Source organism: Thalassophryne amazonica, chromosome 5 (genome assembly GCF_902500255.1).
Source record: "Thalassophryne amazonica chromosome 5, fThaAma1.1, whole genome shotgun sequence".
Lineage (NCBI taxonomy): Eukaryota > Metazoa > Chordata > Actinopteri > Batrachoidiformes > Batrachoididae > Thalassophryne > Thalassophryne amazonica.
Window position 1 is genome coordinate 47322237 of NC_047107.1, and position 19906 is coordinate 47342142.

A 19906-nucleotide genomic window follows, 5' to 3' on the forward strand; every position below is an offset into this window, starting at 1 on the left:
ATGGGGGGGGGGGGGAGTGCTGGTGGTATTGTCAACATTTTTTGTTTGTTTGCTTGGTGGATTGGTTTTCAGATGTCTATCACTCTATTTTGTGTGTGCATCTCAATTTTTGAAAGACCAAAAATTGTTGGGAAAGTGTAGTGACACGGACCCACAACAGGGGGCGCAAATGAACGGTCAATAGATGAGCCAAAAAGTAACAATTTAATGTTGTGAAATGTGCACAACGAAATACAGACAATCTCAGAATATAATTACAGTCAAATCACAAAGGTGACGTGTGGGCAGGCTCGAGGATAGAAGACGTCTGTCCTGAGAAGAGCCGGAACCACACGATTTCCGCCGCCACCGAACCTGGTGAATACTGGAGCCGCCAAGTCCCGAATTCCCAGGTGATCACCGTCCCCGACTGTCGGATCTGGTACTGCTGGCGAGAACAAAGACAGTCAAGTGTAGGTGTGTGCACACCCAGTAACAACAACGGTGGGAATGCCACCACCACCTCTCACTCAGAAACTTGCAGAGTACCGCAGTGATTCCTCAGGGGAAAAGAGTGCCTTCCAGCGCTCTCTCAGCTTCCACCGACAGAGGTACCGGTACTCCTGCAAACACTCACAATATACAAATTATATTGTAACACAAACGGCTGAGGATATTACCTCCAATGAAGTACGATATCTCAGCAACGAGGTGGAGATGACGTCTGGTTTTTATGGAGTGAGATGATGTTGAGTAGATGGGTGACAGCTGTCAAGAGATAATGAGTGACAGCTGTCACCCCCGGCTGTGTCCGTGGCGGCAGCGCCCTCTCGTGCCTGAAGCCCGCACTTCAGGCAGGGCGCCCACTGGTGGTGGGCCAGCAGTACCTCCTCTTCTGGCAGCCCACACACACAACAAAAATAATCACAGCAGTCTGTTGAGCTGTTTCAATATTAGTGTATGTTATACCTCATAATTACCTGAGGCCATCAAATATGGCCATCGGATATTGCTAAGGCTTTTCATCTGTCTGTCTGTCCATCCGTCCATCCTTCTGTGCTCAGCATAAGTCCAGTCCTATTACTGCCAGAGTCTTCAAATTCACAGGGGACATTCTTGGGACACAGACATTGGACAAGTTCAGAGATGGCTAACTTTGACCTATTTTAAGAGGTTAAAAAGTCATGTTGAATTTACATACTGACAAATATGACAATGATGCCTCCATCTGACAGACACTGTGTTGTGGGTATGATTGTCTGTGCACTTTTTTGTGTGTATTTAGTTGCTGGATTCTTTGGATATTATTATTTTCTGTATATGTTCATTTGTTGTTGTCTGTGGTTTGGGTCCCATGTGTTCCACCCCTGCATCCTCATCTGTCTGTCTTGTTATGTCTTCCTGTTACACACCTCCACATGTTCGAGTTCCACTTTGCTTATCTGCTTTAGTTTTGGTGTAGGTTATTATTATTTCTTATAGTCTTTATGTTTTGATCACCTCCTTCTGTTATTTATGTTCCTCATTTCTCAGGTTCACCATGCCCTTGTGTTTTCTCTCTCATCAGTTTCCATTATGTGTTTCAGTAGATTTATCTGGTGTTCTCTTCACTGTTATGTCCACGCTGACTTTGTATTATGTTCCTGGAATTAGTTGGTAGTCATGGTTCAGTTCTTTTCGCAGGGTGATTATTGTTTGCTCTTTTCATGTGTTTGTTTATTTTAGATATTACTCTTGTGAGTATTCCCATATGTTACGCTTTTGTATACTTGAATTTGTATTTTAGTTCTGACATCTTTTCTTGTATTTAATGGTTATGTTTTTCCTTTTCTCACCTTCCATACGTTTAGGGTTTTTTCACCACCTTCCTGTACCCGTAGAAAGAGTACCCACTTGTTCTCCCTGATAAACATCCTGTCTGGCCTTCCTGTTCTCTGTGGCTGGTGACTCCAAACCGTGGTTATTGCCAAAGGTCTACTGTGGTGTTATAGCGCCCCATCAGGTCAGTTTCATCATCAGATTTTGGCTAAGTCTGTAGTGAACACAAAGTTTGATCTCAATAGAATTATTAATTTATAAGTTAAGAAGGATTTAGTTAAAGAACCACACCCAGTCAAATTTGGCAGGGAATGTAGGAAAACAAGAAAAAACACCAAAGATCCATTCAATAAGCTTGGATTGGTTATAAGATGCCACATTTTGTGACGATTGAAGGAGGAATAGGAAAAATACACTTTTTCACAAAAATCAAAATGGCAGAAACATTTTCAAAGCAGAACTGATCATGGCCAATGTGGTAAAATGCAGAATCATTCAAGAAACCTGGGGGGGGGGGGTACACACAAGCTATTACCTAAGGCCTACTATGGTGTTTATAGCATGGGTTAAAGCAATAAATTTTCATCTGACTGAAATTTATACCTGGCAAAAATCAATGCCAGCAATTCCCTAAAATGTGGCGTAGTGGGGGCACACACTCTTTTTTCATCAATAAATACAATAAGCACATTATACAGTATACAGATCTAGTCTAAATAGCCTCTAAGGAGAGAGAGAGAGAGAGAGAGCGAGCGAGCATAAAAAGAATACAAAACCTGAAGTTAAAGGTACATAAAAGGGTGGTGGGGGGCAGGGTGTAGTCTTGATTCTGGGGGGTCTCCTCCAGAAAATTTTTAAAAGAGCAAGTCAAATTTAGTATATTCTGGTGAATTTTAATGGGTATGAAGCGCTCTGAAACAACAAAAACTCACTTCAAACTGTCAAGTAAAAACACATTAAACACACACAACAAACGGACTAAAATGTTTGATTTTAGGGTTTACAAATGTTTTCGACCGTTAAACTTTACCAGCAAAGAAAATGTTATCGGACTGAAAGTTATCGGAACTAAATTTATCGGAATATAATTGGTCCGACTATGGTTTTAAAACTTATCTGAAAAGCTCCGATAGCAAAAACATTAGCTTCGATAATTATCTGCTATTGGATTAGCTGAACTGTGCTCACCACTGGTCATAAAGCAGTGTGTCCTGCAGGCTAACAATATTCTGAAATTTTATTCTGCACAAGAGAACAAGTAGGACAAACATGACAGTGTACAACATGTCTTTAAGCACAAGTGATGGTTTTGCAGCCTTTCAGTCCGTGTCTGACTTTGTGTGGATTAGCACAGACGTCTGTGGACAGGCAAGATGAAGAATACATGTTAGGAGGGAACAACAACATAGAAACCTTTGACCACAGCAGATAAGCATTGCAATTACTCTCCACTAGTAAATCATTTATTTTTAAAAGATGTATGTACAGTGCATCAGGAAAGTATTCACAGCACTTCACTTTTTTCCACATTACGTCATGTTACTGCTTTATTCCAAAATGGATTAAATAAATTTTTCCTCAAAATTCTACACACAATACCCTGCAATGGCAATGTGAAAGTTTGTTTGTTTGTTTTTTTTAGATTTTTGCAAGTTTATTAAAAATAACAATAAAAAACTCCTAAGAAATCACATACTTAAGTATTCACAGTCTTTGCCTTGAAGCTCAAAATTGAGCTCAGGTGCATCTTGTTTCCACTTGAGATGTTTCTACAGCTTAATTGCCATCCACCTGGGGTAAATTCAGTTGACTGGACATGATTTGGAAAGACACACACCTGTCTACATATAAGGTCCCACAGTTGACAGTGCATGTCAGAGCACAAACCAAGCATTAAGTTAAAGGCACAAGTCTGGGGAAGGGTACAGAAACATATCTGTTGCTTTGAAAGTGTCAATGAGCACGGTGGCCTCCATCATCCGTAAATGGAAGTTACCATGCACCAGGACTCTTCCTAGAGCTGGCCATCCATCCAAACTGATCGGGAGAGAAGTGCCTTTGTCAGGGAGGTGACCAAAAACCTAGTGGTCACTCCGTCAGAGCTCCAGCATTCCTCTGTGGAAAGAGGAACCTTCCAGAAGGACAACCATCTCTGCAGTAATTAGTGGACAAGATAAGTATGACTTTTAGCCAGAATTGCACACTTGGTGATAAAAGCATCAGATTTGGCATGAATGTTCTTGATAAATCAGTGTTTGAGAAAAAAGTGCTGGCCACTTGAAAATCCAATATGTCGGCCAGGTAGGGGTCAATGAAGAATTACACAGGGGTCAAAATTTAAAGATGCTCCATCATATTGAAAGGTATAACACATTGTCTGATCATAAATATTCCAAAAAGGTATAGTTTGGACTAACTATGACTGAATGTTATGGGGTAAAAACAGCAAGAATGGTGACAAAGGTCAGTTTCTGTTTGTACAGGGGTTAAAAGTTAAAGTTGCTCCAATTTTTGTAAAATATGATGCAAATTATTGGTTGAGTTAATAGGGTTTTAAAAAGGAATAGTTTGCACCACGTGTCATGCTCAGTTGTCACTTTACAGAGCAACATATGTCACATGCCACAGAATCCAGTGTACGTCAACATTGTTTGACATTTACTTTGCAAACCAAGCATTCAATTCAGTCAAAACTATTCCATTTATTAGTCCTATTAGTTCAGCCAATAATTTGCACCACTTTTTTCACCAAAATTGGAGCAACTTTAACTTTTGACTCCTGTACAAACTGAAATTTATACATTCTTAATGTTTTTACCCCATAACTCCAGAACATTCAGTCATAGATAGTCCAAACTATATATATTTTTTGAATCTTTGTGATCAGACACATACGAGGTCTATTAGAAAAGAAACAGAGTTTTATTTTTTTTTAAAACTATATGGATTTGAATCACGTGTGATTACATCAGCCAAGCCACAGGAAAAACACCTTCGTGTTGATAACCATTTGTAAAATCCAGGGAGCTTTTGGTGGCTTTCAGTTGAGTATCTGAGAAATTGTTTAACAGCAGGGCATGTTCCAACTTGTCCTTAAGGCTTCCAACGGAGGTGTTTTTCCTGCGGCGGGCGCCAATCCATCCGCACGTCTTTCATTAAAAAATCTCCTTTAACAGTGGAATGTCCAGATAAACTGCTGATTCTGACCTCTTCTGAAAGTTCTCTGTTCTCTCACGACGTCCTGGGTCTACAGAGGCTTAAATTTGGAGGTTTTCAGCTTGAAACAGGATGATGACGTCGCCTCGGAGCGCTGCGCGACGTCCCGCTCCGTGGGAAGTCCTTACAGCGATAGAAACAATCCAAAATCTCTCATCAGCCGTTAAAATTTTCACAGAAAACCAGCTGAATTTCTCGAATGGTGTCTACTCGGATGTGTCTCACAGTTTTTGAAAAATTTTTGATCAAGCACAGCGCCAGTCTCTCAGCAACTTCTCAGACAAAGGAATTCCGACGAGGGGGCTGGACCACTCCTTCCACAAGGCGTGCTCACAGGTGAATGACGTCACCGACAGGCGTGAAAAAACTCTCGCATGCCCACGAGGGTTCAAGCTTGGCTGATGTAATCACACGTGATTCAAATCCATATGGTTTTTTAAAAAAATAATAAGGTTGGATACTTTTCTAACAGACCTCCTAATGTGGTATAGCTTTCAATATGACTGGAGAATTTTTACATTTTGGCCCCTTTGTAATTTTTAATTGACCCCTACCTGGCCGCCATATTGGATTTTCAAGTGGCCAGCACTTTTTTTTTTTTTTTGCTCAAACACCGATTTATGAAGAACATTCATGCCAAACCTGATGCTTGTATCACCATGTGAAGGATTGTTTCAGTTATCTGCTGCACTAAATCCAATCAGGCCTATATGGTAGAGTGGCCAGACAGAAGCCACTCCTCATTAAAAGGCACATGGCAGCCAGCCTGGATGCCAAAAGGCACCTGAAGGACTCTCATGAGAAACAAAATTCTCTGGTCTGATCAGACAAAGATTGAGCTCTTTGGCACGAATGCCAGGCATCATGTTTGGAGGAAACCAGGCACCATCACTACACTGAAGAAGAATGGTGGTGGCAGCATCATGCTGCGGGGATGATTTTCAGCCGCAGGAACTGGGAGAAAGATGAATGCAGCAATGTACAGAGACTTCCTGGATGGAAACCTGCTCCAGAGCATGCTTGATCTCAGACTGGTGTGACTGGTCATCTTTCAGCAGGACAGTGACCCTAAACACACAGATATCAAAGGAGAGGCTTCAGGGCAACTCTGTGAAAGTCCTTGAGTGACCCAGCCAGAGTCCAGACCTGAATCCAGTTGAACATCTCTGGGACAGATCTGAAAATGGCTGTGCACTCTCAATATCCACCCAACCTGATGGGGATTTAGAGGTGCTGCAGAGAGAAAATGGACAAAACTGCCCAAAGACATGTGCACCAACCTTTTGGCATCATATTCCAGAAGACTTGAGGCTGTAACTGCTGCCAAAGGTGCATCAACAAAATACTTTCTGGATGCACTGTAATTGTATAAATAGCTGTGGCTCAGCTCAATAAAGCCAAAATAAGCTTCCTAAAGGTAAAATGCTAACAACTTAGTTAAGCACAATAAACATCTAAAACATAACTCCCCCAAGTGGCTTCTTGTATTCAGTTTTGAATATAAGACATGTGGATGACTGGCAAAATGGATGAAAGCCAGTCAAGAGGTCCAGTTGTTATAGACTAAATTTTGACATCCCTTGTCTGGATGACTGAGAACATTCACATGCAAATTCAATAAGTGTGTTTATGATAAACTATAATAAGAAGCACACTGAATTTTAGTGATGTTCTTCAGCAGTGTATACACTGTTCACAGGTTTTTATTATAGGTGCTTATGAATGTCTAAAAATGTAACAATAAGCATATTCTTTATGCGGTTAATATATCTACAGTCCTATTAAGCATCTTATGAGGATTTATGAGGGTGTTATTACTAATTAACTAACACTTAGTACAGGTACCTCAATATAAAGCATTACCATTACTGAAGCTTGAATACAAATATTTTTAGCCTTTTTTTAATGCAGAAACTGGGAAGGCTTCACTGCAATTTAACTCTTCATTTTCCTTCCCAATGTGACATGATAATATGTTCCTTTTACAGAAGACACATCAATAAATGAAAAATGCATTTAACATTGAGATAATCCATCCAAAAGTTGCAGAAGCATAGGCGTAGGAGGTGGGGTCTATTTGGGGGGGGGGGGTGACACCAAATTTCCCCGAATTTCAGAAACCCCCATGACTCTTTAAATTACCATATATTTATATACCCATATTTATATTTATATTGGTGACCAAATAGCGGTTTGATTGTTTACATAATTGCAAAAATAAGTCTGACATTTTAGGTCATTCTATTCTGTATTCAGAGTCTACATGGCCCATGCCCAAATTTCCCAACCCATCTTCCCGAATTTGAGCATTTTGCAGAGCCCGGGTGGGTGCCCTCCCTGCCCCCCCCACCTCCTACGCCTATGAGCAGAAGGTAATGGAAATACATATAATACTGGGGAAATTAAAGATTTTCTTTTTTGTAGCTGTAATTAAGTGTACGTAAACCCTTCCAACCATGACTGTAAATAGGTTTATGTTTAAAATATCAACTTTTGTTTTTCTAATGACAACAAAAACTAAATAATTAATTTATCCACTTGAAAAAAGAAAAAAAAGTAGAAAGACAAAAGACCATCTTGTGAAAATGAAATAGTGCAAGGCTCTATGGAATAGCAACCTTTATTTTTGTTGTGCAACCCACACCAACCCAACTAACATCACTCAACTAATTCACCAGCATCATTAACTAAATATTAAGTTGAAAAATGGAAAATAAACAGCTAAATAACTAAATTATGTGGCTGTACAACCTCCGATGCAACAAACATTGTGCATTATCATGTCTGTCCAATCATAGCTATAGAAGCCTGTAATTTCTTCAGAGTTGTCTTGGTGGCTTCCCTCACTAGCCTCATTCTTGTTGGTCACTCATTTTTCAGGACTGCCTAATTTATACATATTTACCACACATCATTTTTGTAATTTCTTAAATGATTTATGTAAATGAACTCACATATTCAGTGAGTTGGTAATGTTCATGTGTCTATCTCCTGCCTTTTCAAAAGAAAACTGAAAGTGATTTTGTGTTTAAATTTCAGTATATGAAAGTATTTTGTTGTTGTTCAATACCTTTGGATCCTTTAGTAAATATTATGATTTTACAAACTGGTTCATTTGTATTTTTTTCTGAACATATTATAAATTCTGTAATTAAAATTCAAGGGTATCAGTAATACTGACCAGAACTGTTTATCAGTCACAGGTGTTGTAAAGGTATATATACAAACTAGAAAAAATAAAAATCTAACAGTGACACGATTCATCTTTTGGCACTGGATCCAGATTGGAATCAGCACCAGCAGTGAATGAGTACTGCCTCTTGAGAGAGCTCAAACATCCATAGTTTTCAAAATAGTTATCAGTTTTTCACTACACCAACTAAAAGACAAATATACAGACCACAGCAATGATTTCCTTGGCAGAAGTAAATACTGGTTATTACACATCAATCAAAGTGCCATTTTTATCCAGTTGTCAGGAAAATCGTCTGTTCAGCTGAACCTGAACCAGCTCTTGTTCTGTTTCTCCTGCAGGTCCTCTGACTGAGAACGAGTGTGAGTTGTCAGAACAACAATGGGTAACCTCACCTCACACTTTCTGCAGAATGACACATGAAGAATAACCTGAAAAATGAAACGTATGTTTATCATCACAACAGAGATAATATTATTTATTGTGACACTTTCATCATGATGGCTCACTTGTTCTATCAAAAAGGAGATTTTAAATCAGATTTTGGGTCACACCTTGAGTCTGTATTCCAGTTGGATGTTGGGGCAGTTAAAGATGGTTCCAGGTAGATCTGGAGGGATTGTCAGTATTTTGGTCACATTCTGTTGGGTCTGTGCAGAAACACATTCACCCTTCTCCTTCAGGATGTCTTTGGTGTAGATTTTTCTCCGTTTCTCTGCATAGAAGCATTGCTTCTCGTACAGAATGAATTTGGGAGTCACTGTATGAGTTGAATTGTTGATTATTTCAGCTTTGACTTTAAGGGATTCTCCTGTTTAAAAAAAGGGGGTCATTAATTCATTTAAAGATGGACTTCTGTGACTGAATATAACTGAACACTCATCATACAGAATGTTATGATATTGTGTGACTGCTATACGAGTATGATTCATAACAGACAGTGACAGTGTTGAGCGAGTACAGACAGACTGAATCAGAACGGTTACAGGCAGTTACAGTTGCAGAACTGTGATGAAACTGTCAAAGTGATACCGCCACCAACCCCCCCGCCCTGCTCTGCCATGCTAGCTGTTTAAATGTATAATATATATCAGTGGTTGTGAATCTTTTGTGATAACATGCCTGAATTAACAAACTGATCAACCTCTAGATTGAAGAGCCCAATAACTGACTTATATGATGTTTTTGTTGTTTTTTAAGTCCAACTATCTCTCCTTGACTATGGACCAGAATTATTTTCCCTTCATGCACGTCTACACATAGTGTGGCACTATTCTCTGATGTTTCATTGCAATCCATAAACCAGTGTAATGGGAGTTTCACTTACAATGTCAATATCTTATGACACATCAATTAAACACAAAACTTCAGTTATCTGGTGTTGACAATGCTGGATCATAATATGTTTTCCTTCATGCACATCTTCATATACGAGTTGGATTTAATAATTCAGTATCATATGGAACACACCTCACCTTGCAGGTAGCCCATCTTTTCAGTGGTCACATTCAGAGTTACATTTCCAGATGCAAACAACACAAAATGTTTTTCAATGTTCCTTTGCTGTGGAATCTGTAAAACATCATCATGTTACACATCCAACATAGATAAACTATATGGAAGACATTATAAAGGCCATCTAAAAGTGTTTACCATCACATTAGGAATTGACACCTCATCCTTTGAAAGTACAGTGAAATTTGTCTTGGCTTTGCTGTCCAACATCATGGATCTGGATACTCTGGCTTCGATGAAATACTTGATTTTACCGTGTTTGCCTTTGAAAGTTGATGGCAAATCCCTAAAACACACACAGATTAATAATAGGGATGAAAAAAATAAATAAATCTATGGAACAATAAATATGGATTAATTGCACATTTGTTTGTAAAACTACTTACATTAAAGGTATTTCAAAACTAAAAGGATGAACATGCCTTCCAGGGGTCAGAATTTCAGAGCCTGTCAGAAACAAAAGACTTGATTATTTTCATGTACAACCCCAATTCAATGAAGGTGGGACGTGTGAAATGTAAATAAAAACAGAATACAATGATTTGCAAATCCTCTTCAACCTATATTCAATTGAATATAGGTTGAAGGCGGAGGATTAGCAGCAATCTTCCACTCCAGCTTATTAATTAATCCAAAACCCAGACAGAGCTTTAATTCATTTGAAAGCTTGACTCTTAGTCTTGTCCATCCAAATTGGAAGTCCCAAAAAACAGTTTTATTTGTTGTTATCTATCGTCCACCTGGTCGTTACTGTGAGTTTCTCTGTGAATTTTCAGACCTTTTGTCTGACTTAGTGCTTAGCTCAGATAAGATAATTATAGTGGGCGATTTTAACATCCACACAGATGCTGAGAATGACAGCCTCAACACTGCATTTAATCTATTATTAGACTCAATTGGCTTTGCTCAAAATGTAAATGAGTCCACCCACCACTTTAATCATATCTTAGATCTTGTTCTGACTTATGGTATGGAAATTGAAGACTTAACAGTATTCCCTGAAAACTCCCTTCTGTCTGATCATTTCTTAATAACATTTACATTTACTCTGATGGACTACCCAGCAGTGGGGAATAAGTTTCATTACACTAGAAGTCTTTCAGAAAGCGCTGTAACTAGGTTTAAGGATATGATTCCTTCTTTATGTTCTCCAATGCCATATACCAACACAGTGCAGAGTAGCTACCTAAACTCTGTGAGTGAGATAGAGTATCTCGTCAATAGTTTTACATCCTCATTGAAGACAACTTTGGATGCTGTAGCTCCTCTGAAAAAGAGAGCCTTAAATCAGAAGTGCCTGACTCCGTGGTATAACTCACAAACTCGCAGCTTAAAGCAGATAACCCGTAAGTTGGAGAGGAAATGGCGTCTCACTAATTTAGAAGATCTTCACTTAGCCTGGAAAAAGAGTCTGTTGCTCTATAAAAAAAGCCCTCCGTAAAGCTAGGACATCTTACTACTCATCACTAATTGAAGAAAATAAGAACAACCCCAGGTTTCTTTTCAGCACTGTAGCCAGGCTGACAAAGAGTCAGAGCTCTATTGAGCCGAGTATTCCTTTAACTTTAACTAGTAATGACTTCATGGCTTTCTTTGCTAATAAAATTTTAACTATTAGAGAAAAAATTACTCATAACCATCCCAAAGACATATCGTTATCTTTGGCTGCTTTCAGTTATGCCGGTATTTGGTTAGACTCTTTCTCTCCGATTGTTCTGTCTGCGTTATTTTCATTAGTTACTTCCTCCAAACCATCAACATGTCTATTAGACCCCATTCCTACCAGGCTGCTCAAGGAAGCCCTACCATTAATTAATGCTTCGATCTTAAATATGATCAGTCTATCTTTATTAGTTGGCTATGTACCACAGGCTTTTAAGGTGGCAGTAATTAAACCATTACTTAAAAAGCCATCACTTGACCCAGCTATCTTAGCTAATTATAGGCCAATCTCCAACCTTCCTTTTCTCTCAAAAATTCTTGAAAGGGTAGTTGTAAAACAGCTAACTGATCATCTGCAGAGGAATGGTCTATTTGAAGAGTTTCAGTCAGGTTTTAGAATTCATCATAGTACATCATTAGTGAAGGTTACAAATGATCTTCTTATGGCCTCAGACAGTGGACTCATCTCTGTGCTTGTTCTGTTAGACCTCAGTGCTGCTTTTGATACTGTTGACCATAAAATTTTATTACAGAGATTAGAGCATGCCATAGGTATTAAAGGCACTGCACTGCGGTGGTTTGAATCATATTTATCTAATAGGTTACAATTTGTTCATGTAAATGGGGAATCTTCTTCACAGACTAAGGTTAATTATGGCGTTCCACAAGGTTCTGTGCTAGGACCAATTTTATTCACTTTATACATGTTTCCCTTAGGCAGTATTATTAGACAGCATTGCTTAAATTTTCATTGTTACGCAGATGATACCCAGCTTTATCTATCCATGAAGCCAGAGGACACACACCAATTAGCTAAACTGCAGGATTGTCTTACAGACATAAAGACATGGATGACCTCTAATTTCCTGCTTTTAAACTCAGATAAAACTGAAGTTATTGTACTTGGCCCCACAAATCTTAGAAACATGGTGTCTAACCAGATCCTTACTCTGGATGGCATTACCCTGACCTCTAGTAATACTGTGAGAAATCTTGGAGTCATTTTTGATCAGGATATGTCATTCAATGCGCATATTAAACAAATATGTAGGACTGCTTTTTTGCATTTGCGCAATATCTCTAAAATTAGAAAGGTCTTGTCTCAGAGTGATGCTGAAAAACTAATTCATGCATTTATTTCCTCTAGGCTGGACTATTGTAATTCATTATTATCAGGTTGTCCTAAAAGTTCCCTGAAAAGCCTTCAGTTAATTCAAAATGCTGCAGCTAGAGTACTGACAGGGACTAGAAGGAGAGAGCATATCTCACCCATATTGGCCTCTCTTCATTGGCTTCCTGTTAATTCTAGAATAGAATTTAAAATTCTTCTTCTTACTTATAAGGTTTTGAATAATCAGGTCCCATCTTATCTTATGGACCTCATAGTACCATATCACCCCAATAGAGCGCTTCGCTCTCAGACTGCAGGCTTACTTGTAGTTCCTAGGGTTTGTAAGAGTAGAATGGGAGGCAGAGCCTTCAGCTTTCAGGCTCCTCTCCTCTGGAACCAGCTCCCAATTCAGATTATGGAGACAGACACCCTCTCTACTTTTAAGATTAGGCTTAAAACTTTCCTTTTTGCTAAAGCTTATAGTTAGGGCTGGATCAGGTGACCCTGAACCATCCCTTAGTTATGCTGCTATAGACTTAGACTGCTGGGGGGTTCCCATGATGCACTGAGTGTTTCTTTCTCTTTTTGCTCTGTATGCACCACTCTGCATTTAATCATTAGTGATTGATCTCTGCTCCCCTCCACAGCATGTCTTTTTCCTGGTTCTCTCCCTCAGCCCCAACCAGTCCCAGCAGAGGACTGCCCCTCCCTGAGCCTGGTTCTGCTGAAGGTTTCTTCCTGTTAAAAGGGAGTTTTTCCTTCCCACTGTCGCCAAGTGCTTGCTCACAAGGGGTCGTTTTGACCGTTGGGGTTTTTCCGTAATTATTGTATGGCCTTGCCTTACAGTATAAAGCACCTTGGGGCAACTGTTTGTTGTGATTTGGCGCTATATAAATAAAATTGATTTGATTTGATTTGATTTGATTTGAATACACCACAAATGTTGTGCAAATATCTGCTCATTTTGAAATGGATGCCTGCAACACGTTTCAAAAAAGCTGGGATGGGACAACAATGCTCAAAGAACACCTGTTTGGAACATTCAAGAGGTGAATTTGAAACAGGTGAGTGTCATGATTGGGTATAAAAGGAGCATCCCCAAAAGTCTCAGGCATTCAAAAGCAAAGATGGGGTGAGAATAACCACTTTGTGAACAACTCCATGAAAAAAAATAGTCCATCAGTTTAAGAACAGTGTTTCTCAACATTCAGTTGCAAGGCATTTAGGGATTCCATCATCTACAGTCCATAATATAATCAGAAGATTCAGAGAATCTGGAGAACTTTCTACACGTAAGCGGCAAGGCCGAAAACCAACATTGAATGCCCGTGACCTTCGATCCCTCAGGCGGCATTGCATTAAAAACCAACATCATTATGTAAAGGATCTTACCGCGTGGGCTTAAGAAGACTTCAGAAAACCATTGTGAGTTAACACAGTTCGTCGCTACATCTACAAGTGCAAGTTAAAACTCTACCATGCAAAGTGAAAGCCATACAGCAACAACATTCAGAAACGCCGCCACCTTCTCTGGGCCCGAGCTCATTTGAAATGGACAGATGCAAAGTGGAAAAATGTGCTGTGGTCTGAGTCCACGTTTCAAATTGTTTTTCTAAATCGTGGACATTGTGTCCTCCGGACAAAACAGGAAAAAGACCATACAGATTGTTACCAGCGCAAAGTTCAAAAGCCAGCATCTGTGATGGAATGGGGGTGTATTAGTGTCCGTGGCATGGGCAACTTACACATCTGTGATGGCACCATTAATGCTGAAAGGTACATCCAGGTTTTGGAGCAACACTTGCTGCCATCCAAGCAACTGTCCCTACTTATTTCAGCAAGACAATGCCAAGCCACATTCTGCACATGTAACAACAGCATGGCTTCGTAGTAAGGGTGCGGGTACTAGACTGGCCTGCCTGCAGTCCAGACCTGTCGCCCATTGAAAATGTGTGGCGCATTATGAAGAGCAAAATACAACAACAGAGACCCCGGACTGTTGAACAACTGAAGTCGTACGTCAAGCAAGAAGGGGAAAGAATTCCACCTACAAAGCTTCAACAATTAATGTCCTCAGTTTCCAAACGCTTATTGAGTGTTGTTAGAAGGAAAGGTGATGTAACACAGTGGTAAACATGCCACTGTCCCAGCTTTTTTGAAAGGTATTGCAGGCATCCATTTCAAAATGAACAAATATTTGCACAAAAACAATAAAGTTTATCAGTTTGAATATTGAATATCTTGTCTTTGTGGTGTATTCAATTGAATATAGGTTGAAGAGGATTTGCAAATCGTATTCTGTTATTTACATTTTACACAACATCCCAACTTCATTGGAATTGGAGTTGTACTTATAAAGACCCTTTTTGTGGTTAATGAATCTGATACGTTCATCACAGAAGAAACTGACAAGTTCATTTCAAGCTACATGTTGGAAAAGAGAGAGAGAAGGAATAAGTGTCTGCTTTGGTTATAGTAAGAGAAAATCCTTTCTGCAGGGTTGTGGGGACTTGTGACTGTTATTCGAATTATAGAATTTAGTCACTGTGAAACAACCAGATGATAAGTTTATTTTGATTTTTTTTTTAGTTACTTTCTGTGTGGAAGCGTCTCTCTCCATCTCCCTCAGTTTCAATTTATTGTCACTTATATCGCGCCAAATCACAACTAGGTTGCCTCAAGGTGCTTCACACTAGTAAGGTCTAACCTTAACAACCCACTGAGCAACAGTGGTAAGGAAAAACTCCCTCTGAGGAAGAAACCTCAAGCAGACCAGACTCAAAGGGGTCATGCTACAGACACAAATTACAAAAAGAACATATAGGAAATGTTGCTGGTGCACAAGACAGTTTCCGGAACAGATACTACACCCATCTCTGGATGGAGCCACACCTCAGAGAGAAAAGAAAAAAAAAAGCAGAATCAAGCATCAGAAAGACAAATGCAGTCTAATTTGTCAGCATTAAGCAAGAAGAAAAACAGAAAAAATACTAAGGTGATTGCCGGCCACTAGCCCTAAGCTTCACTAAAAGACCCAGAATTTAAATAAAGTTGAGGCCACGACCTGCTCATTTCCTAATAAAATTAATTAAGAGTAAAAAGCATAGAAACATACTATGCCAGTATGCTAGCCATACGAAAGGGAAAATAAGTCCTTCTTAAGTCTGGATTTGAAAGTCTCCACAGAATCTGTTTTATTGATGCAGGGAGATCATTCCACAGAACAGGGGCATGAGAGAAACTTTTGACCCGCAGACTTTTTATTCACCCTAGGGACACTAAGTAGTCCTGCACCTTGAGAATGCAAAGCCCGGGCCGGTACGTAGGGTTTAATTAGGTCAGATAGGTAGGGAGGTGCCAGTCTATGAACAATTTTATAGGCTAGTAGCAGAACCTTAAAATCTGATCTCACTGGGATGGTAAGCCAATGAAGAGATGCCAAAATGGGTGTAATGTGGTCAAACTTTCTGCTTTGTGTCAAAACTCTGGCAGCAGCATTTCAAACTAATTTGAGACCCCTAATGCTGGACTGTGGTAAACCAGAAAATAGAATGTTGCAGTTGTCCAATCTAGAAGAGACAAACTCATGAATCAGGGTCTCAGCATCAGCCGTAGACAGGGTGGGATAAATCTTCACTATATTTTGCAGGTGGAAGAAAGCAATCCTCATAATATTTCTAATGTGGAGGTCAAAGGACAACGTAGGATCCAAAACTACCCCAAGGTTCCTCACTTTGTCAGTGTGATGTATGATGCATGAGCCTAGGTGAAGCGTTAACTGGTCAAATTGATGCAGATGTCTCACTGGACCACGAACCATCATTTCAGTCTTATCAGAGTTTAAAAAGTAGGAAGTTGCTAGACATCCAGCTTCTCACTGATGCAAGGCAATCAGCAGTTATTGGCATGTATAACTGAGTATCATCAGCATAGCAGTGAAAGGTAACCCCAAAATGCCACAATATGTGCCCAAGGGGTGCTGTATATAAATGGAGAAAAACAGGGGGCCTAAGACGGACCACTGTAGAACCCCAAATTTTATGCCACTAAGGTTAGAGGTAGTGTTGTACAAAACACGGTGAGAACGACTGGTCAGGTATGATGTCAACCATGCAAGGGCACTCCCAGTAATCCCAAAATGATTCTCCACCCTATCGAGTAGAATATAATGTTCCACGGTATCAAACGCAGCACTGAGATCTAACAGCACCACAACTGTAGTGGTGTCTGAATCCATTGCAAGCAGAAGATCATTCACCACTTTAGTGATAGCTGTTTCTGTGGAATCTTTTCTAAAAGGAGACTGCAGTGGCTCAAAAAGATTATTCATGAGCTGCCGTGACACCACTTTTTCCAGAATTTTAGAGCAAAATGATAGATTTGATAATGGCCGATAGTTTTTCAATACACTAAGGTCAAGATTAGATTTCTTAAGTAATGGTTTAATCACTGCAGATTTGAAACATTTAGGAACAGATCCAGAAGTTAATGAGAGATGAATCATTTCCAGCACAGTCGGCCCAAGAGTGGGCCACAGGTCCTTAAACAGTTTTGTTGGTATAGGATCAAATAAGCAGTTTGTGATTTTTGTAGACGTTACGAATTTTGTCAGCATGCCTAGTGAAGTGTGTGTGTGTGTGTGTGTGTGTGTGTGTGTGTGTGTGTGTGTGTGTGTGTGTGTGTGTGTGTGTGTGTGTGTGTGTGTGTGTGTGTGTGTGTATGTATGTACCCTGCCTCGGATAGGCTCCAGCCCGCGCGACCCTTAAGTGGACTAAGTGGTTGAAGGTGTGTGTGTGTGTGTGTGTGTGTGTGTGTGTATGTATGTATGATAACAAGAACCTAAACAACTTATAAATACATTAAGACAGTAAATTAACATTAAAGAAATTATGTAATTAACAGGAAAAATAAAAGGGTTGACTGATTCTTCTAAAAATGGTTGAGGTCAAAAGTTTAAATACATCGTGGACTCACACTCCATTCCAACTCATTATAGAAACTTTGCACAATTTATTACCACCCTTGAAAAACATCAGCTACCTATTTTATAAACACTACCCAATCTAGAGCCCGTGGATCCCCACGGGCAATACACTAGTCTTATATAATGTGTGAAAACATCAGACTCACCTCCTCTTGGGTTTTGCAGGATTGTCTTTTTAATGGAGAAAAACTTCTCTTTGGAAGAATATGTGATATGAAGGTTTGGCCCATAATGTTCAGTCCATGACACGACTGCTTTTCCTTTGGCCTTCACAGACAGACACTCAATTTTTGTTTCTTTAGCAACTTCCAGCACAATTCTTCCAGTTACTGTGTCTCCTTTGAAAAATACATTGTCTTCATTTCTTGCGTCATATTCAACAGAAATACTTTGGATGGTCATTTTTCTGCATAAAGAATTTTATGGCAGTGTTGTGCAGAATCAGCTTCTTCACATTTTCTCTCGACAGCCACCTGAGTGGGCAGAGACAAACACATGCACTCTGTTTTATTTCAGTCTAATCTCTATAACTGTCATGTGTTGCACCTTATCAATATGTGTCATGAGATATGAATCATTTGAATAATTTTCCATTTGCACGCACACAATGATTGGGATGTTTATGATGAAGAGTTTTCCATTCAAAGTTCAGGGTGAGCATTAGTACCTCCACTGTTCTGTTAGCAGTCAGTGACAGACAGTGTCACAAGTCATCCTACATCAAACATGTTTAAAAAATTAACAGCTTTTTAAAAGATTTTCATAAGTTATTAACTGCAGCTTTGCTCATTTTAGGTTTAAGGCTCGTATCTGACTGGGCTACGGCATCCGCGAGGAAATTCGTACAGTTCAGTGTGAGGTTCGCAGCTGTTCACTGTCACCTCACCTCAGTTGCTTGATTTTTGAACAAACCAAAAATCGCAGCCGCCTCCTCTCCACCAATCATGTGTCAGTGGAATACTAGCCACAGAATCACATAAGTATAAATGCAACAAAAATGTTCATGCATGAAATCATTTTGTCACACTTTTCATATTATGCCCACAGCCTTGTCTCAGGCAAATCATCCAGTAATGGAATTACTATATCGTGTGCTTAAACACTGAAAATTATACATTAAAACCAAACTCTCATCAGTTTTGCAATATAGTTAAAAAGCATGATTGGCATTTGATAATTTAATGTTTATTATCATCTATAATTTGGGACAACAACCTCTTCAACGGTTTGTAACAGTGGTTATGGGTTGAGGTCAACGAGTGCTTCTTCTCGATGGAAAATTGCTTTTCAGTGACGGCATGCGGAGCTCCTTACCAGTAAACAGTCAGGTCGGTCATGTTTGAGGGATGAGACTCTGAATTCAATTTTACATACACCATCAATTTTATGTTTTTTGATGTTCACATACTCGCACGTGGTATGAATTTGTTTTGAATGACAATGGTATTTGTTTGGCTAGTCATGTTTTATATAAAATGTTTTAAATGATGTGAATATTGTTCCTGATATGGCCCCTAGTGGGAAATTAGTACTGTTATATTTTGGTGCCATATGCCACCAAAGTTGGTGCTATGTCGCACCTTTAGGTGCTACATGGGAAGGTGGTTCCCCTATGAATCACTCTCACGAGCGCCACTAGCTTAGCGTAGGGCAAGCTAAAAGTGGATGCTCTCATTTTAGCGGAACTTCTAGACAGTTTCTGGGTATTCTGTGTTAGTACGCGCCCGTGGCCAACATGCTTGATGAATTTCTGCGCAAAAAGTAATTTCCAGATATTTGTGATATTTGTCACAAGAAATTGTATATCTCGTGTGTTTTTACGCCTAAATGATCGTAAGTCAATACTCACATTCATCCAGCAGCATCTTCTCATGTCAGCAAATTCAGCACCATTTTGCAAATAACCGGAAACTGGGTCAGACAAAAGTAATCCGGCAAGCTCAATCTGTGGGTGAGCTATCCCACAATGCCAAAATAGCAGAGATGACGCGCCAACGAGACCGGCACGCTGAGCAGGGTTTGAATCACTTTTGGAGCTATGTAAAAGTGGTTCCTGTATGAGTACGAGCTAAAGAAGCACTTTTAATGCTATTTAGCACCAGTGGTGAGCACAGTTCCGATAATTATCAAAGATAATGTTTTCATTATCAGATTATCTTTTTAGATAATTTTAAAAACCATTACCGGACTTATTATCTTACAATACACTTTTGTCTGATAATTTTTAGACCTATAACATGGTAAATAAAGCTGAACAGCTACAAACATTTATAAAATTTAGAATCAATTGAGCACCTACCTGTTAAATGTTTTGTAGCTGATGTGGAGTTACTTCAAAAAGAAACTGCTCTATCCTCTGCAGGCAAAGGAGAACTGGTCCAAAAAAAAAAAAAAAAACAACATAAAACAATTTTGTTTAATACCATAC

General features: G+C 39.4%; 1 protein-coding gene across 1 annotated transcript; it reads right to left on the reverse strand.

Annotated features, from left to right (window-relative positions):
• Window positions 1-7807: 7807 nt before the first annotated feature.
• Window positions 7808-17916, reverse strand: LOC117509778 (arrestin domain-containing protein 3-like). The gene is made up of 6 exons (XM_034169458.1): window positions 17625-17916; window positions 10108-10168; window positions 9860-10007; window positions 9682-9778; window positions 8761-9017; window positions 7808-8637 (listed from the first exon to the last, which is right to left on the reverse strand). Exons 1-6 carry the CDS (start codon window positions 17878-17880, stop codon window positions 8506-8508), a joined length of 951 nt encoding a protein of 316 aa, XP_034025349.1. The 5' UTR covers window positions 17881-17916; the 3' UTR covers window positions 7808-8505.
• Between the last annotated feature and the right edge of the window lie 1990 nt (window positions 17917-19906).